Here is a 27,124-nt window from a genome sequence, read left to right as displayed (position 1 = left end):
TAATAAAGATTGTAGAAGAATAAATTATAATCAAAATCAAAATATTGATTTTTTTATTGAATACTTACAAATCAATTTAAAATGGCTAAATTTAATTCAAGTTAGTGAATAGTGTTTTTGACATCATACTATAATTACGCATTACATTTAAAAGTTTGAAAATAACATGGAGTATTAAAAGAAGAATATAATAAAAAAAATGTTGTATCATATTTATTAATTCAGAAATATGGAAAATGAAAATAGTGGTATTAGGAAGATGTGAAAGAAAAGAATTGGTGGCCACAGCACGTGATAGAGGTGTCGGTGAAAGTGTCAAAAGAGTAAATATGGAGAAAAGCAGTGGCGAAAAATGAGTTTGCAAATCCCTCAAATACCAACTTGTCTCTGCAATATAATCATTTCCCGCGACTTTGGTTTTCGCATTTTCCACCAGCTTTCTCTCTCTGCAACTATAACTATTCTCTTGTCGTCCTAAAAACTCAACCTCATTTCGATTCGATTCGATTCAATTCAGAGAAAAAGCGATCGAAACCGTGGACTCATGCGAATGCAACAGGCGCATCTCCTTGTGAGTGTAAGTGGCTCAGATCTGGTACGGATTTGATGTTGGAGGAACTCAAGGAAGAGAAAAAAGTTAGGTAGAGGCGAATGGATTTCGGAAGATGAAGTTCTATGTATCTGCGAAGGAGAAAAAAAGAGTTGTTGCTGCATCCAAATCCGCCGCAAAATCATCCGCAAAGACAACTGCTCCTGCCGACACCGTCACCGGTCGCCGGATTTCCAACCGGACGGTGGTGGCTCTAGGAATCGTGTTGCTGATTGGCTTTGTGAGAGTAGCAGTTTTGGTGGTGGAATCTTCTGCGGCGTGCTCCACCTTAGGTAAATTTCGCTTGTAATTTTAAAATATATTTATATTTATTTTGTTTTTACGGTAACCGTTTTCCTAGTTGGGTGGGACAAGTAAAGTACATATGAATTTGAGTGTTGATAAAAGTACCACCCAATCTGTAACAACGTACCAGCAGGCCTCTTCTTTCAACTTATTTTTCAAAATCATAAACACAAAAACTTACTATTTTGTTTTCTCTTCTTCTTCGTCAAACATAATGCTCTTTTTTTTACCATTTTTAAAATTCTGTTAAATAATTACAAACTTTTTTAAAAATTGAATTGTTTGATAAAAGGCATATTTTTAATGCATTAAATATGATTTCTATAATTCCAGCTTTTAAACACATGCATTAACATTTTTTGTTTCAATTTATTTAGATAAAAAAGATCAACTAACTGGACTTATTGTAACAACATTTGCAATTTAAAAAGATAAACTAAAGAAAAAGATATTTTGATTCTTAATGATGATATTTTAGGAATTACATATTTTGAAAACATTTGATGTTTAAAGATTTAAATTACAATCTAATTTGTAAATGTATCATATTACGCATTTATTTTTATCAGTTTATATAAAACGGATTTGTGAAGTTGATGCTTACAATTTTCAGCATCCCTTTTCCCTCTTTTTTCTATCTTTCAACAAAAAATAAAATCGAATCCTTATATAATTAATGATAAAACCATTAAAGTGAAAAAGTTGATGCTAATGAGTGAAGCATTATAATTGTTGCAGATTGCGTGGGATCGACATTTTTCGGCGGAGCTGACGCCAATCTGGTAGAGCCAATCTATATTTTTATTCCTTTCTGATTGAGCTTAATAACCAGCTTTTACTTATTGTTTGAATAACCTATTTTAATAAATTATTATTATTATCATTAATTCGTTTTAAGGTGATTTGTATAATGTTGAAATTAATATTTTATGGTTTATTTTTACAAAGTATATTTTGTGTGCAATCATCGATAATTTCTAATATGATTTGAATAATATTGGAATAATTACTTTTGCTATGTTATTTTATTAATATAGATACATATATAATTAACTATGTGAAATATTTGTTATTTTGAAGTCTAGTTATATTAAAGGAAGAGTATTGTTAGTATTGAATTTTAATACAAACACTATAAGCGAGGAGGTGAAAGAGATAACAGAATTCAGAATCTCCGCCATAGGCATGCGGGTGTTCAAAGGGATGAGACTAAAGTAAATTAATACGGCAAGATAAAATATTAGAAGAGAGAAAGGTGTGACAACAAGTGTAATCCATTGTTTGATACAAAATATCAATAAAATTTCATAAAATTGGTGAAAAAGATTCAGAGATGTATTTTGATGATAATATTTCAAAATTATGCTGAAATTGAAATTTTGTTAAACATGGAAGTAAACCGATTATTTTCAAATTGCACGTGCTGAAATTTAGCTTTTATTTGGAATGATGGGACAATAGGGATTTATAAATTCTAAACCATGTAGTTATAGAATATGTTTAATTGAGTAACCAAGAGTTTATGAGCTTTACAAAAAAAAAAAAGAATAGGAATAATTTTATTTATAATGTGTTTTAATTAAGTGAAGTTTATAATCTATTATGGTAAAAAGAAAGATGTATAGAAAAATAATGAGTAATGAGAAAATCAATCTCATATTTTACGTTAGCGTGACTTTCATTCCCATTTTTACGATGATACTGTGTGTGTATATATGCATGAAGAAACTGAGAGAAGAGCTGACCAGAGCACTAATAGAGGCAAATGATGATAATAATGCAAATGAAGGAGGAACAATGTCATTTAACGAGCTTATCAAAGTGTTGGCGTCCAAACAAGACCTTAAGGCATTTGCTTTCAAGACCAAAGCCACGGTAAATATCGACTTTGTTTTAGCTAGTTCTTCTTAAGATAATTACGTACCATTCCAATACACTATTCCATAATTTATTGATCCACAAGAAGCTAGTTTGCAAAGGACTTAAATAATATAAACATTAAGTTGATAGTTCTTTGGAAAATTTTCGATATATCTAATATGTGTTAAGCCTTAGGGATCAGGTATGTAAACTGGAAACTAAGACAAAAATTAGTGTTTAGAAATTGTCTTTAGCTCTTACATATTTCTTAATTGTTATTCTATATGTGGTTCTTCCTTCAATTGTGAACTTCCATGCAGCTTCTACTGTACTGCTGTTGTGTTGAGGACAATGTTGTTTACTATGATTGGAAAAATCCATTTGAGCTATGCTAGGTCATATTATATTTGGGAAACGGAATCATATTCTAATGAGTATGCTTGATAGAAAGCTTTAGAAATAGGAAAAACTATACAAATAACTTACTAATTTAACTGAAAACACTTAGAGTAATGTCCTTAACTATGTTGATATGTATGTAGCTATCACAGATGGAACGTGAGGTGCAATCAGCTAGAAAGAAGGAGTCACTTAATTGGCATATAGCTTCACACGGAGTTCCCAAAGGTTTGCATTGTCTTTGTCTGAAGTTGGCCGAAGAATACGTGGTAAATGCCATGGCCAGATCTCGTCTACCTTCTCCTCTACATGTCTCTCGCCTTGTTGACCCTACCCTTCACCACATCGTTCTCCTAACAGACAACGTCCTTGCAGCTTCAGTTGTTGTAGCCTCCACAGTTGAAAATTCTGCCAACCCTGGAAGATTAGTCTTTCACGTTGTTACCGACAAGAAAACTTATACTCCCATGCACACTTGGTTTGCCATCAACTCAATTAATTCAGCAGTTGTTGAGGTCAGGGGGTTACACCACTGTGATTGGTCTAAAGAAGTGAATGATGGTGTCATAGAGATGCTGGAAACTAATGATTTAATTTGGAAGCACTACTACAACAACTACAAAGAGAAGGAGCTTGAGCATGATGAAGAGGATAACAGATATTTAGAAGCTTTAAAGCCCAGCAGCCTTTCCTTGTTGAATCATCTCCGTCTCTATATCCCTCAGGTAACTAATTAGTTTTCTCTTCTTTCTTACTTTTTTTAGCTAGCCCTAACATCAAGGATTTTGAAAATGGTGTCAGCAAGCGATTTTCAACGTTTTTGTGGCCTCTTCCACCACAATATCTGCAATATATTATTAAGGAATGCTACGAGATCACTAATTTAAAACCATTCCTGTGATTTTAGTGATAAAACAAGACAAAGTCATTGATTATTCATGATTGTTTTATAATGTGAATTTTGTGGACCATCACAGCTGTTTCCAAATCTAAACAAGGTTGTATTGGTGGATGATGATATTGTAGTACAGAAGGACATATCTTTTTTGTGGGAATTAGATCTTAATGGCAAAGTCAGTGGTTCCGTGTTCAAGTCATGGTGTGAGAACAGCTGCTGCCCAGGAAACAAATACGTGAACTTGTTGAACTTTTCACATCCTATCATATCATCCAACTTTGATAGTGATAAATGTGCATGGCTGTTTGGCGTGAATATATTTGACCTTGAAGCTTGGAGGAGATCAGATATTACTAAGAATTATCATTACTGGTTGAAACTTGTAAGTAAAATGTTGTGTGGACAAAAGCCACTGTGTGCATACAAGCAAAATGTTTTAAGTACATATTCTTGGAATAATACTTTCATAATCCATAAAAAAAAATTATTTGACAACTTTATTTTAATAGTAATATGTTTAATAGTTTAATTTTTAAAAAAAAATATAATTAAAATATTAATATAACTGATTGAGAAATAGTTGTTTCGTTTTGATGGAGTTCTATCATTATTGATATTACACATTATGAGAGAAAGAAAGAAATCACAGAAGAGACTAGTGATAAGAAGAAAAATGAAAATAAACAAAATGAAGTGTTTATTGTATGAGGCGTTCATGTATTCCTTTATATAAAACGTGTCTTGTCGAGTTTTAACATGCATCAAAATGGAGCTAGCAAATAATGTTTTTCAACCTAACATTTTTCCTTCTTAGGAGTGCTTCATTCTTAATGAACAAGATCGAGCTATTTGAAATGTTGATAAGTTTTTTATTAGATCAAGCAATAAGAATATTAAGATTTTATGATTGAGAGAGAGAGAGAAAGAAATATTGTGCTCTGGATATTCATTGATGAAGGGTGCTGTTTAGTTATGTTAATTTTGTGATCACATGTTATCTCTCTGATTTGATTACAGAACGTGAAGTCTGGGTTGACATTCTGGAATCCTGGAGTTCTTGCACCTGCTTTGATAGCTTTTGAGGGTGAAGTGCAGCCCATAGATTCTTTATGGCTCGTCACTGATTTGGGTTATCAGCATCGATCAGAAGAAGAAACCAGCAATAGCTTAGAGAGAGTGGAAGGTGCTGCAGTTGTTCATTTCAATGGCCCAGCAAAGCCGTGGCTCGAAATTGGTTTACCTGAGGTTCGAACTTTATGGAATAGATATGTAAATTTCTCCCATAAGTTTATTAGGAAATGTAGCATTATAGAGTGAAGAAATTACAGATCCAAAGTTGATGTTGAGATAGAACAAATTATCATTATTAGAACTTTTCATAGTTGTGGGACTTTTTTTTTTACAAATATTTTGTGTAATTTTACAAAATTTACAAAAAAAAAACTTCGAAAAAAATCTGAAAAAAAGTCTCACGATGAAAATTTCTAATGATTTATACCCTATGCATGGAATAAGAGAGAAGAAGGTTTTGCTTCAGTCTCTGTAACATGCATTCATTCATATATCATCATCCACATACATATATATATATAGCACATAGATGAAACTATATATACAATACCCTGTCAGAAGCTATTGCAGTAGCTGCATTTAAGAATGGTGATCATATAAGTATGTAATGTAATAGTCTAGTAAATTATTTTGTTTTTGAAAATGATGATATTAATCGTCTTACTAGATAGCATTTGTATCTTGTTAAATTTGGATTTTAAGATTCTTTACTTGGTTTAAGTTTACATCAAGGGTTCCTTACACATTATTAAAACAAAACCTTTTCTACATAGGTAATTATTACTTCTTCTTTTTTATGCATTCTGTATGTAAATTCAATCAATATAAAATATAGTATCTTTAAATCCGATTATTAACCAGTACACCAAGTCACTTTAGCGATGGTTAAAAGCAGATGTATATTTTTAAACCATTGTCTATGGGATGCTGCAAACAAATTTGATCACGGTTTGAATTGTCATTATATAATTACATAACGAGGCCAGTTGATTTAAAAATTGTTGTCTTAAGTAATATTGAGAGTAATCTTAGTATCTTATTGTTGGAGATCCCACATCGACTAGTGATGCGAATATTTCATTGTATATAAGTGGATGCAAACCAAATCAAATGAGTTAGTTTTATAGGGTTGAGTTAGGCTTAAAATGATACATTGACAATGTTGCTCCAGTATACAACCTTTCTTCTTTGCCTAAAATTTCAATTTTTATATGAAATGACAAAAATATTTTTTTTTATATCATCAATTAGAAATTGTATAATGAAGCAAGGTGTCAATATATTATTGCTCTTCGTAGTAAACTGTCATCTTTATCCAAAACAATAATTAATCAACCTCTACACAATATGAATTCTACAACCCGTTATAATGAATAATATAGAAAGAAACCATTAAAAATATTACAAATAATACGATTATGATTTCCGAAACGTGATGAGGAAGAATGCAATGACAACAAGAGAATACAAGCGAGCGGTGGTGAGTAAGAAAAGAGAAAAACAAACATGAAGAACACGGGGTCAAAGTGCAGAAAAAAATGGAAGAGTAAAGTAGGCATAGGTGTAGGCATATGTGCACAATCTTGTATACTCGTTTTATGAAGAAGATCGATAGTGTATTTTCTTTGACTAAGATGAATTTCGGAACTGTTGCGGGCTACCTCGAGGCCTAAAAAGTAGGTGAGATCGCCCAAATTCTTGATCTTAAAGGTTTGGTCCAGCATGTTGGTTATATTAAGAATCTTAGCACGATCATTCCTAGTAAGCACAATATCATCCACATAAACAAGAATAATAGTAATGTTAGTGTCATGACGTTTTAAGAATAAAGAATGATCAGCTGAAGATAAAGTTTAGTTTTGTGAAATTAAGAAAGTTGACAGCTTTTCATATCATTGTCTTCCAGCTTGCTTAAGGCCATAAAGAGACCGCTGAAGTTTACAAACATTGTTGTTAGGAAGAAGAAGCCCAGGGGGAGGTTGCATGTAAACCTCTTCATGCAAGTCTCCATGTAGGAATGCATTATTAACATCCAATTGTGTAAGAGACCAGTTATAGGCAACAGCAAGAGCAAGAAGGAGACGAAGAGTAGTTAATTTTGCAACTGGTGCAAATGTATCCAAGAAATCAAGACCTTCCAACTGAGTGTAACCTTTGGCAACCAAACGTGCCTTGTAATGGTCTACAGTTCTATATGATTTGTATTTAATTTTATAAATCCATCTACAACCAATAGTCTTCTTACCAGGTGGAAGGAAAGTAATTTGCCATGTTTTATTGGTGTCAAGAGCATCTAATTCAGCTTTCATTGCTAGCTGCCAGCAGGTTTGTTGGGAGGCTTCATTATAGTTGCGTGGCTCCATATGGGATGAAATAGAAAGAATCGTATGCTTAAAACTACGTGATAAAGCATGGTAAGAAACATAATTACTAAGGGGATAATTAGAACTTACATTGTGTACAACTGGCAAATCAATTTGAAAATCTTCTAAATAAGCTGGAGGTCTCCTTGATCTTGTTGAATGCCGAGGGGGAGTATCAACAACATTTTCAACATTGGTGGTCGCAATAGTTTCAACCGTATAGTAGAAAAAGAGAGATCACATTTTGAATCATAATTGGGAGGCAGAGGTAAAGACACAAAATATTTGGACTCTGTTGAACATCAGTAGTCAATTGATATGGAAAATTAGTTTCATGAAAAATAACATGTCTTGAAACCTCAATTTTGTGATTTTTAAGATTGAGAAAAATATAACCTTTGGTGTGATGCTGGAAACCAAGGAAAACACCATGAACAGAACGTGCATCTAATTTCTTTCTATGTGAAGTGAGAGTGTTAGAGTAGCATAAACATCCAAAAACACGTTTTTGAAAGATCACAAAGATTACCATTTAGTTTTTCATAAGGAGAAAATTTTTGTAAAAGGGGAGTAGGAGTACAGTTAATTAAGAAAGTTGCATGTTGTACAACAAAGTTCCAAAACAAGGGAGGTAAATGGGCTTGAAAAAGTAAGGCACGAGTCACATTTAAAAGATGTTGATGTTTGCGTTCAACAATGCCATTTTGTTCAGGTTTCAACACAGGTGGTTTGATGAACTATACCTTTAGCAGAAAAAAAATCTTTCATAGCAAATTCAGCACCATTATCAGTTCTAATAGTTTGAATAGTAGTTTTAAAGTTGTTTTCAATATAAGCAACAAAACTGACTATATGATTACGAACTTTAGATTTATTGTGCAAAAAAATGGTCCATGTAAAGCGAGAGAAATCATCCATAATAGTTAAAAAATAATGGAAACCTTGCATAGAAATAACAAAACACGGACCCCAAATATCCATGTGAATCAACTCAAAAGATTTTGAAGAACAAGAACTGCTTAAAGTAAAAGGAAGTCTTTTCTGTTTAGCAAGATGACAAGTATCACAAACATCAAGCTTCTTAGCAAAAATATAAGGGTATTTAGTGCTCAAAACCATCAATCTTTCATTTGAAACATGTCCCATTCTATGATGCCACAAATTTATGTCCTTAACAGTACAATGTAAAGCAGGAACAATATGAGGTGCAACAGTATTTCTAATAGTAGAATGTTCAAAAACATACAACCCAACTCTAGCATCAACTAAACCAATCCTCTCTTTGGTTTGAGTGTCCTATATCACACAGTTTATGGATGAAAAAATTAAATTGCAGTTAAGATTAGAACACAATTTAGAGGTGGAAATCAAATTAAAAGAAAATTGGGGAATATATAGGACATCAGTAAGGTAGAATTTGAGATTAAAAACAATAGTGCCATAATTTTTAGCAAAAACATTTTGGCCATTTGGTAAACTAATTTGAACAGGTGTTATACTTTTGTACGTATTAAAAGCAAATAAAAAGGTGCAAACATGATCTGTTGCTCCTGAATCTAAAATCCAATAATTTCCAGTTTTCTTTATACTATTGGAAGCATAAATGTTACGTGTGGGAGATTGGTCTGTTGCTTTGTGTGTGAGATTAGCAGTGAAGGATCTCACTTGGTCCAATGAGGTGAAAATCTCTATTTTCCTGTTTCTTTTGAGAATGCTCAGAAACAACTTCATCAATAGTAACAACATTATTAATTTGACCAGTTTTACCATTATAGAATTTGTACTCAGGAGGGTATCCATGCTTTTTGTAATAAGTGTCAACCGTATGACCATTTTTACCACAGTGAGTACACGTTTTTCTATTATTTTTATAAGTCCTATTATCTTGTCCAGGAAAACCGACACACATTCTTAGTGTGGCCATTTTTTCCACAAAAGGTACAAACACCAGGAACATTATTTTGATTGGAATTAACACTATTAATATTGATTACAGAGAAGTTGTTAGCCAGTTGACGTTCTTGCTGAGTCACCAAAGAAAAAATCTTGGGAATTGGTGGTATAGTTTCCGTTAAAAGGACATGAGACTTGATGTTATGATACTGTTCATTTAACCCACACAAGAATTGCATAGCTTGATCCTCACATTTTCTTTGACTAATAATTGAAGCAACAAAACAAGTACATTTTGTTTGACAGATACACACAGGATTAGGTCTGAAATTGTCTAGCTCATCCCAAATGATTCTAAGTTTAGTAAAATATCTTGTAATTGACAAATCTCCTTGATTTAAATAGACTACTTCAGAATGCAAATCAGAAATTCTAAAAAGATCTCCCAAGGAACATCTAGTTTTTAAATCGATTCAGACATCTATGGCCATATCCATCCATATTATACTTTGTCTAATAGGAGTAGAGACAAAATGCACTAACCAAGAAACAACCATGTTGTTACACCTTTGTCAAGCCGAATACGTTGGATCGTTCTTGGCTGGGCAGGGATGTGAACCAAGAATGAACTCCACTTTGTTCTTTGCACTCAGCACTGTCACCACTGATCTGCTCCAAGAATGATATTTTGTAGAGTCGAGCACCAGTGACACCAAGGGGACAACGGGATTTTCATTAGGATGTAGGTAAAGAAAACTATTCACCGATTGACTTTGTTGATCGAACTGTGTTTGTTGCTCCGAATCTCCTTCCGCCATATCTAAAGAAAAATACATAAAGAAATTAGGGCAAGAAAACAATTAAGAGAAAGAAATTTCAGAATGCAGCGGCACCAAGAGAATACAAGCAAGCAGTGGTGAGTAAGAAAAGAGAAAAACGAACGTGAAGAACACGGGGACAAAGTGCAGAAAAAATGGAAGAGTAAAGTAGAAAGAAATATTGTATTATTATTATTGCTGTATGAAAAAGGTACATGAAATGTAATATAAAGGAAAAAGAAAAGACACACAAGAAGGCATGGGCTAAAAGAACAAGACCAAGAGTAAAAGGGTTACACAAAGAAAAATAGGACCCAAGAAGAAGCCCAACAATAAGATTAACAACAAATGTTAAGCATGAAAAAATTAAAATAAAAAATAAGAAATAAAAGGTAAAACTACATAAGATAAGTTTATAAAGTTTTGTAATATCATTTAGCGTGATATATTGTAGAAATTAATGTATTGGAGAAATTAATGTTGATTAAAAAGAAAAATTGGAGAAATTAATAAAGTATATATTTCTCTTTCTGCTTGTGCCTTTGATTTAAATCAAGTGATTAGTGTTAGTACATCAGTTATGATATTACCCTTTTACTCTGTATTTACGTAACTCAGGGTTATATATACCCATCTCTTGCTCTCATAATAATATACTCAGATTTATCTTTCTCTCTCTTCCTTCTCTCTCTTCTCTCTCCAATACTCTCTCTCTCTCTTATTCTATATGGTATACAGAGCATCATGACTTCATCATCATCTCTTTCTGAAAATTTTTCTTCCAAAACAGAGCCTGTTGTGCCCTATATTTTTCACACTCCTATTCCGATAAAACTCGATGCTGATAATTTCTTGATTTGGCGGCAACAAGTCACTGCAACCTTAAGTAGCATGGATCTTCTACCTTTCTTGGATGGGTCTTGCATGCCGTCACGCCTCATTGTTGCTGATGATGCCTCTCCTAAGTCTGTCAACCCCAAATATCTTACATATGAGCGTCAGGATCAGTCTGTTCTTGCATGGTTATTGGCTTCCATGACAGCTAGCATTCTCACACAAATGGTGGGCTTGGATTCATCACATCAGGTATGGAGCAAACTTCAAACCCACTATGCCTCTCAAACCAGAGCACAGATCAAGAAACACAAACAACATTTACGTAACCCCAAGAAAGATAGGTCTATTTCCACCTTTCTCCTTGATATCAAGAAAACCGTTGACAATCTTGCTGCAGTTGGATGCCCAATCTCCACAGAGGATCATATTGAAGCTATTCTTGATGGGTTGTCCGATGAATACGACCCTTTCGTCACTTCCGTTACATCTCGCCTTGATCCCTATACGGTGGATGATATAGAAGTGCTTCTTCTGGCTCAAGAGAGTCGTATTGAGAAAGCCAAACACTCTGTTGATCATCTTCTGCAGGCCAATGTTTCCGCTGCTCCCGCCAACATTCATCAATCTTATTCCTCTCGTAAAAAGCATTTTCCGTCTCATGCTACTTCTGGTAATAGTAAACAACGCTTCTATTCCAAACAACGTTTTCCACCCTTCAAAAACTATCACAAGACACCTCCCACTACCTCCGCGATAAGAGTGCAATATCAAATCTGCGGGAAATATGGGCATTCCGCTCTACACTGTTGGCACAGGTTTGACCCATCTTCTCTCATCACCTCACTGCTCAAAGCACTAATCTCTCAACTAAAACACCCTACACAGGTTCTGAAAAAGTCTCTATAGGTAATGGTTCAAAGTTACCCATCCATTCCATTGGTACTGCCACTTACACTGACTTATCTACACATAATACATTCTCTTTAACCAACTTGCTGCATGTTCCCTCTATTTCCAAGAATCTCTTAAGTGTTTCTCAGTTTGCTCGTGACAACTGTGTATTTTTTGAGTTTTACCCTGACATGTGCTTTGTCAAACGTCAGGGAACAAACGAGATACTCCTTCAAGGCAAGCTTAAGGATGGTCTCTATGTCTTCACCAATCTTGTTCACAATACTTCCTATTCTGCTTATGTTTCTGCTGTTTCTTCCTCTACTTACAACATTTGGCATTCCCGTTTTGGCCATGCTCAACCTAAAGTGATTCATCAAATCATGAAACATTGTAATATCCCATATACTGCTACTCGGGAATTTTGTACTGCATGTGTAATTGGAAAATCACATCAACAACCCTTTCATACTTCTCAAACTGTATATTCCAAACCCCTTCAACTTGTTTTCATTGATATTTGGGGTCCTTCTTCTACCCCTGCTACTAATGGTGCTTGTTATTACATTGCCTTTGTGGATGCTTACACTAAATATGTATGGTTTTACTTAATACACAGCAAAGCACAAGCTCTCTCTGTTCTCCAATCTTTCAAATTATTTGCAGAAAAACAAACTGGATTTTCTCTCTTAAGCATTCAAACAGATAATGCAAAGGAATTCTTGTGTTTTAAAAATTTTCTCTCCACTCATGGTATCACACATCCTTTAACTTGTTCTCATACGCATCAACAAAATGGATCTATAGAGCGCAAACACAGGTACATAGTTGATATTGGTTTAACTTTGCTTGCTAGTTCGTCCTTACCTATGTCTTTTTGGGGATATGCTTTTACTGCTGTTGTTTCTATTATAAATGTGCTACCTACTTCTGTCTTACACAACTCAAGTCCATATCAACTTATGTTTAATAAGAAACCCGATTATTCTATATATAAAATTTTTGGATGTGCCTGTTATCCGCTGCTTAGGCCATATAATAAGCATAAAATGAATTTACGTTCTTCTTTATGTGTTCCTTGAGTATGCACCAAATCACAGAGGTTATATTTGCTTATCACCCACGGGTCGTATATACATTTCTCGTCATGTTATCTTTGATGAACAGGTTTGTCCCTATGCTCTTTCTCCTAACCCATTCATTTCTGTTTCTTCAAATCATATGAGCCATTCCTCTTCTACAACTACCCTAGCGGTGTTCCCAGCTGTTCCGCAGCCTACGCCTCCGCCCACAAGTATTGATCGTTCTACCGTCTCCTCCGACCCTCCTCCCCATCAAGGTGATACCTCTTCTGCTGTGCCTTCACCACCGATTAGCCCATCTTCATCCCCTGTTCTTCTCCCTCGCACCGCTGAACCACAAAACACCCATCGTATGATTACTCGTGCTAAGGCTGGTGTTTTTAAACCTCGCACGTTTGTTGCACCCACTGTTTCTGGTTTACCCAAGTCCACAAAGGATGCTCTTCTTCGTGCTGAATGGTTCTCTGCCATGCAAGAAGAACTCACTGCTTTACACCACAATCACACATGGGTTCTCACGCCTCTTCCTCCTGGAGTTACACCCATAGGATGCAAATGGATTTTTAAAATCAAATACAACGTTGATGGCTCTTTCCAAAGGTACAAATCCCGTCTTGTTGCCAAAGGGTTCCATCAACAACCAGGTTTGGATTATTTTGAAACCTTCAGCCTTGTTATTAAACCTGTTACTATTCGTCTCATTCTTACCTTAGCTTTACAACGTAACTGGTTTGTAAATCAAATTGATATAAATAATGCGTTTTTATATGGGGATCTGGAAGAATCGGTCTATGTGGTTCAACCGCCAGGCTTTGTCATTGGAAATTCCAACACAATTTGTAAACTCAACAAAGCTATATACGGTCTAAAGCAGGCACCGCGATCGTGGTTTCACAAGCTAAGTACCACTCTATGCTCTCTTGGTTTCAGTTCAACCATAAGTGATACCTCTCTGTTTATTCACTTTAAAAATGATATTATCTTATTTGTGCTCATCTACGTTGATGATATTCTCATCACAGGGAATTCTACAACTGCTATTTAATCTCTCATCACGAAACTTAGTAAACACTTTGGCTTAAAGAACATAGGTCGCCTTCATTACTTTCTGGGAGTTGAAGCTAATTGGACATCGGATGGCGGTTTACACCTTTCCCAAACAAAATATATTCATGATCTGCTTAACAAAGCTAATATGGGTTCTTCGAAACCGCAACCAACGCCAATGTTGTCTACCTCTCGTCTCACCAAGGATGCTACCACCGCGTTTGATGATCCTTCTTTGTATCACTTTGTGGTTGGGTCTCTACAATATCTGCTCATCACTCGTCCAGAGCTCGCTTATAGTGTCAATCGGGTTTGTCAATTCATGCATAACCCTCAACATCATCACTGGAAGGCTGTCAAACGCATTTTACGCTATCTGGCAGGCACTTCTACACATGGTCTTCAGCTTCGCCGTTCCTCTCATCTCTCTCTCAATGCCTTTGCAGACGCTGATTGGGGTTCTGATCTGGATGACCGGAAATCCACTTCAGGACTTGTGATCTATTTTGGTTCTAACCCCATTGCTTGGCTGTCAAAGAAAGAAAAGGTTGTTTCTCGGAGTTCTACAGAAGCAGAATATCGCAGCATTGCTGCAGCGCTTGCTGAACTCAAATGGATTCAGAATTTACTAACAGAGATTCATCTTCCTCCTACCACTCCCACCATTCGAACGGACAACCTTGGTGCAGTTCTGTTTGCTTCCAATCCTATCATGCACTCCAAAACTAAACATTTCGAACTAGATCTTTACTTTGTTAGAGATGCTCTTCAACAAAGGCAACTGCAGCTCCTCCTTGTTCCTGCAACTTTTCAAATAGCAGATATTTTCACAAAACCCTTAACTGCCACCACCTTCACTGCCTTCTCACGTAAATTAATGGTGTTAGACAAAAACAACCATTAATTTAAGGGGGGCTGTTAGTACATCAGTTATGATATTACCCTTTTACTCTGTAATTACGTAACTCAGGGTTATATATACTCATCTCTTGCTCTCATAATAATATACTCAGATTTATCTTTCTCTCTCTTCCTTCTCTCTCTTCTCTCTCCAATACTCTCTCTCTTATTCTATAATTAGTAAAGAGATTATTGTATATTTTTGAGGTAATTATGTCGATCATGTTCATAATAGTTTTAATACGATCGACGGTGCAAAGAGAGGAAGCCTAAAACAGGTGATAATGAGAAGCAAGAAGCAAGAAGACAAAGAAACCCTAATCTCAAGCAAGAGACAGAATAGAGAAAAGGATAAAGAATCAATCATAATCAGAGAAGGCAAAATGCACAAATGAGAGTATATTTTGTAAAGTGAGTTATTGTGCTACAGAAAGCAAAAGCGGAGGTGTATATATAAAGCAATAAAGAGAAAAAGCAAAACAGGTCACAAATAGTAAACGAAATCCAATACAAGGCCCATTAAACTAAAGATCAACTTTATTAAGTTGAATATATTATTTTAGTGGTTAAGTAGCTTATTTACACTTTTTATTCAATTAATATTTTGTTATAAATAAAGGTGATTGACAAAACCTTTCTTATGCCTCAAAAGTAGAGTTAGTTAAGTTTTTATCCCCTGTAATTTCGTTTTTTCCTTATTCTTATTATTGTTTAGAATCACATCCATAAAATTAATAGCATGATAACACGGGGGACACATCAATGCCAAATTATTAAAAAGTATTATTTTACATTATGATAGTGAAACAATATTTTTATATCTGTTAATACAAAACAACCAACACATTCAATATATATATATATATATATATATATATATATATATTAATTTTTTATTATTTTTTTAACTTAAGATATTAATATATATTATTATATTATTTAAGCGAGTTGTAAAATGATATTTTTTTAAAGGTGTTGAAATATATTTTTTATCATAAAAAATGGATTAAAACAAAAACAAACATGGACTAAAAAAAGAAAAACAAAAAAATGAAAAATGAAAAATGAAAAAAAAGTAATGTAGATTAAAAGAGAAAAAAAGTAATATATTTCTATGCACAGAAGATAATTAAACTTTAAATATAATATAAATTTTTAACTAAAAATAAATAAAAATTGATATTATAATAACCCAACATTTTCTCAACCTTTATTGTTTTTTTCTTCAACAACCATTATACAACTTTGTGAATGGATGATATGTCACTTGGAATTTTATAGACCCTAAACTTCTAGATCATTTCCAACTGTACCTAATATGTATAAGTGAAAAAAAATTAAAAATATCTTTAATGAAATAAAAATTAGGATTTTGGTAAAATATGTACTCAATCTCAAGCAACCGCCAAACACCCTTTATTCTTCTTTGGTTACTGAGGCAGCGCGGAAGCTTACAGACTTAAACGAAGAGCAGTCCAAGCATCTTTATTGTTCTTGTGGCTAAGCCAACAGCGAAACCTTACAGACACCGCGGCGAAAGCAACGTTGAGGCACCCCAGCGACAACAAACGAAGTCATCGGAGAAGGGGACACTTCGCAGAAGGTGAGCCGAAATTAAGAGTGAAATGATTCCTCCACCACCACACCAACAACACCTCCTCTACACCTCAGCCCTGCACCTTTTTTCAGAACAAAGAAAACAAGGGCAGAATGGGATTTTAAAAACTTTGTTGGGTGCACATCCAAATTGATATGGTGCAGGGAGCAATTGCCTTTATTTAGTTAGTGTTTTGCGTTTAAGAGTTTTGGGTTTGTTAAAACATTGGGCACAAACACGGCCCAATACATGATACCAACGTTTCAATTTCATCCCAGCCCATTCTATTTACACTCCCTTCACTCCTTATTTCTATTTTTGCTTTTTATATTTATAAATAATCTAATAAAGAAATCTAATACACAACAAGGTCAATCTTGTGTGTATATTTTTGACACCACATTATTTATTACATCCAAATTTATCTCTCTTTCTCTTTTTTAGTTGTACAAATTAAACAAGTAATATTTCTCTTCCCTTACTCCTTCACATCCCTACTTCTCCTACAATTTACGAAAATTAGTTTTGGAAAAAGAAACAAGTTTCCACAGTCTAAAATTTTTGCTTACATCATTAATTATTATTTTTTGTTTACATTTCACGTAATATTTGATGAGTTATGTGGACTCCACAAATATTTTCATTAAGTTATACTTCTCCAAACAGAGGCATTTTATACTATATAGTAGAGCCAACCAAAGATACAACACAAATTAATATGGTATGAGTGAATATTATAGAAATTATACATATTGGAAGATAGAGAAACAATATCATATATATAACATACTAAATGCAGATTCTAGCTTTAATTTCTTATGCTTTCCATTGGAAGAAGTTTAGCAGAGGAAATTGGAAGGGCACTCTTCAGGAAACTTAGGGATACGTATCCCACACCACCACTTGCAACCTAACCATATTCAGATGGACCAAAACATAGGGTTATCAGCTGCATCCAAAGGTGAAAATCAAGTCAGAAACATATCAAAATGTTCCTTCAATGTTGCCATAGACAGTCATCTTTCAAAACCATAAACTATATATAATAGTTTCAAAATCATGAACTATATAATAGTTATAATAGTTCGTTAATTGTGAAACATCACAATATCTAATTTCATGTTTTAAATGTTCACTCTATATTGTAAAAGAAGTGTGTGGAAGATTGAAAGTATAAATCAATAATTTTATGTTTTAAATGTTTTTTTATCGAGTAAAATAAGTGGGTTAAAGATTTCACATCAAATAAAAATTCAGTAGGGATAAATTTAAAATGAGCAAAGATCTTATATCATAAACTAGTTTTAAAACAACAAAAAATGATGGAGGAGATGATCACAATTTTGATGTTATTTACATTGTCATTTAGTTTTAAATAGGTTCAAGTTTGATTTTTTCTGGTTTGTTTATGGGAGGCTTATTGATAGTCATCCATTATTATCCATAGTTGTTTTTGTTTTATTCTACTTTTGGATGCAGTTTTTGTTTACAAGATTTGTTTTCTCTTGTATAAGAATTGAAGCACTCTTAATTTTATTTTTTTATTTAGTAAGAAAATATATATACTATATCATTATTTTGTATATGAAAATTTCTTTTATTTCGGGGGATGGGGGATGGAAGCTTAAATAACCAAAAAAAAGTATTGAAAAGTAGGATAAAAGGGGTAAATAAATGAATAACTTACAAGTTCATTAGGTTGAAAATTGAAGACAAAGTCACAATTGCCTTATACAGTTGGACTAGGAGAAAAATATTATAAAAGAAGTTTTGGGGGATTGAAATCAAATTAAAAAGTATATAAGAGGTAGTCATGCCTAAAGATATCATAATTTGAACTATAATTTTTTAATCAACAATGTTCACTTTATCCCTAACTTAAACCTGGCAAATATTTTTAGACAAACAATATATATACACTCAAGTTTTTTACACCTTCATACAAATTTTAATATGGCGCTAATTAATTCATATGAAATAAAACACAAAATCTAATAGAGAAATAATGTTTTTATCAATAAAAAATAAATAAAATTCTCTCTGAAAAAAAAGACTAGGAAATTAAGATATATTTGAATAAGTTTCTTCTTAAGCACCATAACAATGAAAAGATATGAAAATTTTTATTTTTATTTTTTATTAATTAAAATTAGTTTTCACGTAAAAAGTTAATGATAACTAACTATTAATTTTAGACTGATGTCTAATGACTAGTTACACAAAAAAAATCTTTAAATAGAAAGTGATTTTAAAGATCAAAATAATTAGTTATTATATTGATTAAATTAGATATCATTTTTTAAACTACAAAAATGTTCGATATCTAAAGTAGTTTCTATTATTAATAAAAGATTATAAAGTAGTTTCTAAATTTGCTAACAAAATTTTAACTACTAATTACTCTATATTCTAAATTAGTCTTCATGAGTATTCTAGAGACTAATTTAGAATCTAAAATACTAGTAATTAAAGTCTTGGTAACTAATTTAGTTACCAATTTAGAAACTATTTTATAAACTTTATTAATAATGGAAACCATTTTATATACCAACCGTTTTTTAGTCTCTAAATTAGTCAATATAGCAACTAATTATTTTGTTATCTCTAAAACTAGTTTCTATTTAATGATTTTCTAGTAGTGTAGCTTGTTTTGTTAAATTCCATCTTGATCTATCAAAAGATATGGATATAATGCTTCTAAAATAAAGTTAATATTAATTTTGTCTCTTCTAATTCTTAGTTGTTTCTATTTTGTACAAGTGTTTAACCTTTATTTTTACTTTTACGATTTTAGTCCTTATTGATTCTTTACATTCTCTCTCTTAAGTTAGACCTAAAATGGTGGTTTGTGGAAAAAGGTTTAGAGTCTAAATATAGAGGTTGATGAAACTTGAAGGATGGGTCAAACAACAAAGATTCCCTCTGGTGAAGAGATTTGAAGGCAATTTAGAAGTTGGAGGATTGGGCAGGAGTTTTAAAGACCATTTTGTTTGGGAAGTTGGAAATGGGCAATCTATTAAGTTCTGGGAGGACAAATGGGTGGATAATGAAGCCTTAAAGAGAAAATTTCCAAGGCTTTTCCGCTTAGTGTTTCTAAAGAAGCTTTGTTGGATAATTGTGGGGGTTAACAATGGGTGGAAGTGAAATTTGGTTTGGAGAAGGAGTCTTTTTGTCTGGGAAAAGAACCAGGTCGATCAACTTTTGGAAGTGCTGCAAGAATGTGTGCTTGATTCAGATAAAGTTGATACAACCTGGAAAGATGTCGCAAGTTTTCGGTTAAGTCAGCTTATGCTTTCCTAAAAGGAGATTCTGAAGGGGAGCATCAACATTTCTTTAAGGCTTTTTGGAGGATTAAAGTTTTGCCTTCAGCTCATCTTGTTGCTAGGAGGGTGTTGGAAAACAAGATCGCAACCAAAGTAAATTTGGCCAGACGTGAGATTATGGTTGAAGATATCATTTGCAGCTTGTACGGGGAAAGAGGAGAATTTTCTTCATCTATTTTTTGGTTGTCGTTTCGCTTGGTTAGTGTGGAGTCTCTGTTACACGTGGTTAGGGTTGAAGTCAGTTGATTCTTTTAATCCTCATTCCCATTTTCTACTGTTTAACTTGAGTAATGCACCTAATTATGTCAATTTAGTCTTCGGGAATGTCTGGATTGCGATGGTTAGTGAAATCTGGCATGTTAGGAACAAGGTTGTCTTTAAAGGTGGAGTAATGAATCATTAAGAGGCTTTTTCTTTGACTCAATTGAAAATTTGGTTTTGGATCACATCTAAAATCTCATCTGCTTGTTTTTCTTATTAGGATTGGTGTCTTGAACCTTTGGTTTGCCTACGCTCGATTTAGTTTTGGTTTTAGCTTGTACGTGTATGGTTTCAAGGAATCTTGGTAGAGTAGTTTGGTAGGCTTTAGAATTCTTTAGTTGGTTTTCTATTAGCTGGTTGTTTTTGGTAAGTTGTATAAGGATTGGTTCACCCATGAAATGTTTCATATTTATTTATTCATTATTGTTGATAAAAAAAAAGTTAGAACTAGAAGAGATGTACTATTTATATATATTTTGACTCTCTTTTCTGATTTAATAGAAAAAACATAACAAACAGAGAATTATTTATTGTTTTTTTTAATATGGTATCAGAGGTATTTAAAATCTATCATAACGAAATTTTGATGAACTTGTTAGATATTACCCATAATTAATATGTACTCTCACTCACAGTGAACTAAACGGCATTAAAAGCCAATTAACTCGTGATTAATAAACATAGTGGAATGGATGAAGATGAATGTGCTTACACAAGTTGAAGAGCAGTCTGGTCTTGACGTGAGTATTGATGACTGGAATCTATGAGATTTACAGGGAAGAAATTCCTGTCATATGATTGTGAAGGTGGTAAGGACTCGCACACACTTCCTGTCATATGTTGTTGTTGTTCTCTCTCGTGTTCAGCTATCTGCACCAATCATCACACCAACCATATATTCTCAGTTAACTATTTAGAACAAACACATTATATATAGAGAGACAGTCTTGGAGAATGAAGAAACCTTAGCTCGCAGAAAATTATTGTGGTTTTGCAGCTCCATTTCCTGCGTTTTTTCATGCATATCTTAGAAAAGATCGATCATAGAAATATCAGGCATAATTTTGGAAGAGTTTGCATTTGAAGTTAATTATTTGATGGGTTTATTCTGCTTTAGTTTCATATTCTTGGTCCTATTTGAATAAGTACAAGAATTACACAATCATGTTCAATATTGTGAAACTTTATGATATATGCATTTTCTCCATATGCGATAGATATTGAAATTTTCACAATGGTTAAGTTGAAGAGATGGTGTTGTTCGTATTTTAATTGGTGTCTTGAACATCTAGTATACATGAAATATGTAAGAAATTACTAGGTGGTATTTTTGCGGTGGAGTTTTATAAGAGCTCTTTGCCACTATCAGTTTTTATATGTTTTGAGTAAGGAGTTTAGAGAAAAACTATTCTAGTTACACTTTCTGAAATATCTCTATTCTATTTATTTATTTTTGGTTGATAAAAGAAAAAACTATGCATGTGTAATAAGCAAGTAAAGTAGAAATGAATAGGTTGAATTGAAGGAATGATGAGTACGTACCCGCTTTTGCATGAACTCGATATCCGCAAACAATGTCTCATGCTGAAAGAAGTTGATTGCATTGGTGTGTATAGGTCAGTTGAAAGGAATATATACAGAGAATTCTAACTTGAAGGAAAATAATTTTATTCAAGATACTAACTCAAATTATCTTTATCAGCTGCTATAGTTTTTTGACTAATTAACTCATTATAAGATACTTCATTTTCATATTGTACCTTTCTGGATCTAACTCTGCTCAAACCTTTCTCCAATCTACTCTCAAGATTCTTTAATTCCTTTAGACTTAGAGAACTAAGAGCTTCACCAAGGATGTGCCTGGAATTAATTAAGCAAGAAATTCCGGTGATCTTTTCATGAGAGAGATGTTGCCAAATACTTCAAGAAAAGCCACTCACCTGTTTAGATTTTGAATGTCTCTGATTTGTCTTTTTAACTTGGATGATTCTTGCTGATAAAACTGATATTGATAAATAGTGTAGTGTAGTTAGGTAACCTTTGTGAACAGATTACAGTATAAGTATATAACAATTTAGTGATAGGAAAAAATTACATAATTTAACTAGAACACTTAGTAGTTAATATCATTTTCTTCTTGTGATAATTAAATTATATGTTGAGAAAAACACGATGGAGATAAGGTAAATCAAGAAAAACGTAACACGGTGAATTTATCATTCAAGATGATGGGAATTAACTCACCAAACTCAAACAGATTTTTTTGGAACAAAGACTACATTATTTACAAACAAAAAAATCCCAAATTCAAACTCAAATCATGTTTGCTGCTAGAAGAACGCATGATAGGAAACACAACAAGAAAATCATGAAATAGAAATCAGTTTTATAAATAAAAAATAATTAGTTGCTATTGTGACTAAATTAGAGACTATTTTAGAGACTAAAATTTTTTTTGATTTCTAAATTAATTTATATTATTGTTAAATAGTTTCTAAATTGGTATTTAGTTAACTACCAAGATTTTAACTACCAATTATTTAGATTCTAAATTTGGTAGTTAATTGGATACCAATTTAGAAACTATTTAACAATAATATAAACTAATTTAGAAACGAAAAAAAAATTTAGTCTTTAAAATTATCTTTAATTTAGTCACTATAACAACTAATTATTTTTTTTGTCTCTAAACTTATTTTCTATTTCATGATTTTTTTTTTGAAACAATTTTTTGTGAAACAAGAAAATACTGAGTTGAGCTATTTTGTTTCTAAATTGGTTTTAGTTTTAATTAAATATATATATATATATATATATATATATATATATATCCACAGAGAGAGCATTTTCTAACTTTTCTTTGATTTACTTACTGATTAAATTTACCTGTGTATTAGCTTCAGACACAGATTCTGCATTTGAGGAAGCAGCAGATGCTTTCTTGTACCTATCGATAGTTCCTCTAACACTGCAAACAATACAACAAATAGAAACACAAAAATTTGATTTGTTAATCTGTGTTTTACAGGTAAACCATGAACTCGTCTTCTTTGACATTAACTTTAGGTGACATAGGTCTGAGTTAAAAAGGTGTAATCTTAAGATATCCCATTAAACACTGCGTAAAATATCCCAATAAAGTTCAAACAGAAACTGGTTACTCGTGTAACCATAGTTAGATAATACGGTATATGCAGGAAGAGACGGTTGCATGAGTGGGTGTAAGTTTACCTTTCCCTTTAATTGAAGTGTCCAAAACTCATAATGGAAAGAGTTGGGTATAAAATTGACGTGATGAATGCGAATCTTTATTCCACAAAAAGATGAAAGCAATCAAAATATGGGAAAGAGAGAAGTGATTAGCCTTTAGCCATTCTTAGAATCTGTTATCATAACGTTACTTTTAGCTACTTAGGGTAAAGAAATCAGAATAGTCTCTAATCACTGTGATGTAGAACCTCTTTCAGATTTTTTTTTTTATCAAAAAGAAAATTCTTTTTCAAAGATTTTACAGTTTTCTAAATAAGCTTGATAATTATAAATAAAAGATCAATGGAGATGAAGATGGAAAACGGTAGACAATACTCTTGCTGATCCACGACTAGTTATGGACATTGATAATATCACCATATTGGTGGGAAACCCTAACCAGAGTATACTTTCCTCCATTTATGTAAAGGACAAAATTTACTAAAATGGGAAACAAATTCTGACATCCACGAAACTCTAGATATACTTATTACTTTAAATTCATTTACTTTGTCTACAAACAATTCATGATGAAAACTTTATTCAGACTTTTAAAGATATTGAAAAACGTCACCAATCCTGTGAAAAAAACACTTCATGTGTGTTGCAATGGAGACCCTAATATCTTATTTGATTTCTTCTTGTAAACTCATGGTATTCAAATAAAAAAAAGGTATCCATAAAGAGAAACTGTTTTACCAAAAATTGTATTATAATTAAAGATGTTAAAGAAAAAAAAAAGATGCTATAACACCAGATATGTATTATATATCATATATATAAGTGATCTCTTTTTAAAAAGCCTCTTTCCCTCCTCCCAAAAGGTTATTTAGTTGGAAGATAACCTGGATTTGCAGTTTTTGCACAACCATGTAATGTAATCTTGTAATTAAGAATTGAACTTCTTTCATATAAAAAGGAATTGAAGTGATTGAGGTGTGACTAAAGAGTGAAAAGTCTAAAACCTAGCTCCCAATTGGGTGAGGTGCTTGTGTTATATCACCATATATTGACAAATAAGTGGAAGTAGTACTAGTATTAAGGAAGAGTCAAGCAAGAAACAAGAAGGGTTCATTGAGTGCGTGACAGCTTTGTGCAGTAGATCCTTTTAAGATTTGATGGTTGACAAGTAGAGAGAGAAATTAAGAGAGATAAAGAATGAAAGTGAGAGAGAGAGAGAGAGAGAGAGAGAGAGAGATCGGTAAAGCTTATCACAGCATGGTGATTGAATGAGAACATACACAAGGAAGCTAAGATCCCTCACCTGCAAATCTTTGTAACCCTAAATAAAGCTTTCTCTTCATCTGATACACACGTACACACACATATATATGATACTTTATATAGTTTCACTCTAATGTCTATATTTCTATCGCTTAAACAGATCTGCACCCTTCTAAACTGGGAAGACGTGTGAAAGAGCAACGAGTACAAGATCTAGACAGAATGATAGATATCTCAGGGAAGACTTCGAGAGTAATTTCTGAAAATTGACACTTGTCTAAGGAATTAATCTCCTTTAATATAAATTTCTCATATATACAACTTCAAAATTGAACTTCTAAGTACAGAAGTTTGTTTATATTATATAATACACATATATATATATATAGAGAGAGAGAGAGGTAACACCAGAAAAGGAAAAGAAAATAAGCATAAGAAGAAGAAGGCCTTAAGAACCCCATAAATATGAGTTGATGTTTTAAAATATAGTTGTGTAAAGATTGTTAAGATATGAAATGAGAGTGAGTGCGTTGAATGTTGGAAAGAAATGAACCTGTTGTTGGCATACTCATAAAGGCGTCCACGGCTTGAGAAGACAACAAGAGCAACTTCAGCATCACAGAGAACAGACAATTCATAAGCCTTCTTGAGCAACCCGTTGCGACGTTTGCAGAAGGTAACTTGCCGATTGGTGGTGTTCTCGATCCGCTTGATCTCTATTTTCCCTCTTCCACTTTTCTTCTGAGAACACCCTTCTGATATTGCTTCGTTCGGAAACTCCATATCTCTGCCTGCAACCTACCCACTAGAAACTTTTAGTTACAAAAGAAAAAACAAAACACCAAAAGTAGATATTTACTTTTGGGTCACTTCAAGGATGGATGAAATTATTCAGGATAGCCAAAGAAGTTTCGAAAAAAATGGTCATCAAGCTTGACGATTTGTACTGAACATGTAATCACAGAAACTATATGTAATATTAAGGTTTGTTGTCCCTAAGATGAAGATATATAATAATCAAAGACAGAAGGGAAAGAAACAAGGGGTGTGCGTCTAGATAGGAAGGTAGGTAGGTGTTGTACCTATGCAAAGAGAAGAACAGTATTTGTAGTGGTTTGGTGTTATGGTACAAGGGAAGAGTGAAGAGAAAAAGGATGCAAAATATGGAAGTGGGTTGGCCTACGAAACAGGTATTTATGGAGTGAAAATAGACCCTCCAACTCATTTACAGTCTGAAAATAATAATTTGGTGAGTGTGTTATGTGTGATGTTTGGAGAATAAAAGAAAAAAGGAAGGTTGAGAAGAGAAGGGCTTGGCCTGGGATTCACCAATGTATTAACCGTTCATATTTCTTCATGTGTGTATGGGAAAAAGGTGAAGAGGGACAATGAAAGTGTCTTTTTGAAAGTGACTTTGTTATAAGGTGGGGTTTCATTCAATGCCCATGAGAGGGACGTGAACGTAAGTTTGCACTCAAAAACTTGGAACCCTTTAGCTTCAGGTTATTGGTTCTTGGATTTTGAGTTTTGGCATTTTATCCTCATAGAATCTACACTTGTTTGTTCCCTCCAACCCACTCTCTTTCTCTCCTCCTTCAACCCTAGCATTGTTTCAGTTTAGGACACCTTATGTTTTCACATTCATTTTTTCCTAATTAGGTTCAATAACATTATGTATTCACATCTTTCATTTTAGTTAAGGAATTCATTATCAGTTGAAACACTCTTATATAATCTTTTTGGGTTCAAAAGTTATGGTGACTTTTAACTTTATTTTAGAAAACAAAATGAACTAACATGTTGCAAAATTTCAGCAATAACTATGTTGCAATCACATTAGATATATGAAAATCAAATCCAAAATGACAAACAAAACATATTTTAATAAGTTATTTAAAGCTTTCTGAACTTAAAATTAACTTTATATCAAGAAATAGATTATTAATGTGTAACTAAATGTATAAATATTTATCTAAAATCATATATATTTATATATATATATACAGTATTTCTAACACACGTTTAAATTATTCAAGCTGAATGAATCCAAAATTCGTACTATATTTACATCGAATAAGTATATTATATAACGCTTATGTATAATAAATATGTATAAAAAAATGGACTATCCCTTAAATATTTTTATTTATTGATTTTTTATTGTTGATAAAAAAATGTATAATAAATATATTTATATTAATACTACATTTGGAGATAGTTTCCGATTTAAATTAGATCATATTAATTGAAAATATTTATATTTCAAAACATTTCTATATTGAGTAAGAGATTTTTTTTTTCTTAATTTATGATATTATATTAATTAAGTCTGGCTGAAAAAAAATCATAATTTCAAATATCACAAATTACTCTCAATTCAAATTAATTTATTTTTTAAAATTTTTATTTAGATAAGGTAATTTAAATTTATTTATTTTTAGTCTGAATCAAATATTTCAATTATTACTAAATAAAAAAATAATAATATTATTTAATAATTGAAGTATGTGTTTTTC

The 27,124-nt window shown here is 32.6% G+C and overlaps 2 protein-coding genes across 9 annotated transcripts; one reads left to right on the top strand and one right to left on the bottom strand.

The window, feature by feature from the left end:
• The first annotated feature begins 400 nt into the window (after nt 1-400).
• LOC137826352 (putative galacturonosyltransferase 15) lies at nt 401-5,545 on the top strand. 3 transcript variants are annotated; one of them, XR_016515222.1, is made up of 6 exons: nt 401-882; nt 1,634-1,677; nt 2,621-2,770; nt 3,298-3,879; nt 4,181-4,434; nt 5,070-5,545. XR_016515222.1 is itself a non-coding variant. In XM_068632287.2 (6 exons), the coding sequence occupies exons 1-6, from the start codon at nt 666-668 to the stop codon at nt 5,367-5,369; spliced, it is 1,542 nt and encodes a 513-aa protein (XP_068488388.2). In that variant the 5' UTR covers nt 401-665; the 3' UTR covers nt 5,370-5,545. The 3 variants fall into 3 exon arrangements, 2 of the variants coding, with proteins under 2 accessions (XP_068488388.2, XP_068488387.2); XM_068632287.2 differs by having other exon boundaries at nt 4,186-4,434; XM_068632286.2 differs by having other exon boundaries at nt 4,132-4,434.
• Nucleotides 5,546-17,205: 11,660 nt separating this feature from the next.
• On the bottom strand, nt 17,206-25,998 carry LOC137826296 (agamous-like MADS-box protein MADS1). 6 transcript variants are annotated; one of them, XM_068632212.2, is made up of 9 exons: nt 25,691-25,998; nt 25,162-25,406; nt 23,022-23,103; nt 22,076-22,137; nt 21,896-21,995; nt 21,678-21,719; nt 21,100-21,141; nt 20,848-21,005; nt 17,206-17,500 (listed from the first exon to the last, which is right to left on the bottom strand). In XM_068632212.2, exons 2-9 carry the CDS (start codon nt 25,389-25,391, stop codon nt 17,497-17,499), a joined length of 720 nt encoding a protein of 239 aa, XP_068488313.1. In that variant the 5' UTR covers nt 25,392-25,406; nt 25,691-25,998; the 3' UTR covers nt 17,206-17,496. The 6 variants fall into 6 exon arrangements, with proteins under 6 accessions (XP_068488313.1, XP_068488309.1, XP_068488314.1 ...); XM_068632208.2 differs by having other exon boundaries at nt 17,206-17,461; nt 25,691-25,829; XM_068632213.2 differs by having other exon boundaries at nt 25,468-25,789.
• Nucleotides 25,999-27,124: the final 1,126 nt, after the last annotated feature.

The sequence above is a fragment of the Phaseolus vulgaris genome, chromosome 8 (genome assembly GCF_051622355.1).
Source record: "Phaseolus vulgaris cultivar YP4 chromosome 8, ASM5162235v1, whole genome shotgun sequence".
Taxonomy (NCBI): domain Eukaryota; kingdom Viridiplantae; phylum Streptophyta; class Magnoliopsida; order Fabales; family Fabaceae; genus Phaseolus; species Phaseolus vulgaris.
The sequence above is the reverse complement of the archived record's forward strand: the minus strand, read 5'-3'. Positions and strand labels throughout refer to the sequence as shown.

What these genes read in the sequence shown, in the direction of transcription:
- LOC137826352 (XM_068632286.2), top strand. Translation starts at nt 666, where the DNA reads ATGAAGTTCTATGTATCTGCGAAGGAGAAAAAAAGAGTTGTTGCTGCA. An exon ending in CTTTCAAGACCAAAGCCACG is followed by an intron (nt 2,771 to 3,297) that starts GTAAATATCGAC and finishes ATATGTATGTAG; the next exon opens with CTATCACAGATGGAACGTGA. An exon ending in TCCGTCTCTATATCCCTCAG is followed by an intron (nt 3,880 to 4,131) that starts GTAACTAATTAG and finishes GGACCATCACAG; the next exon opens with CTGTTTCCAAATCTAAACAA.
- LOC137826296 (XM_068632208.2), bottom strand. Translation starts at nt 25,391, where the DNA reads ATGGAGTTTCCGAACGAAGCAATATCAGAAGGGTGTTCTCAGAAGAAA. An exon ending in TCGAGTTCATGCAAAAGCGG is followed by an intron (nt 21,142 to 21,677) that starts GTACGTACTCAT and finishes GAAAAAACGCAG; the next exon opens with GAAATGGAGCTGCAAAACCA. An exon ending in ATAATTTTCTGCGAGCTAAG is followed by an intron (nt 21,006 to 21,099) that starts GTTTCTTCATTC and finishes TGATTGGTGCAG; the next exon opens with ATAGCTGAACACGAGAGAGA.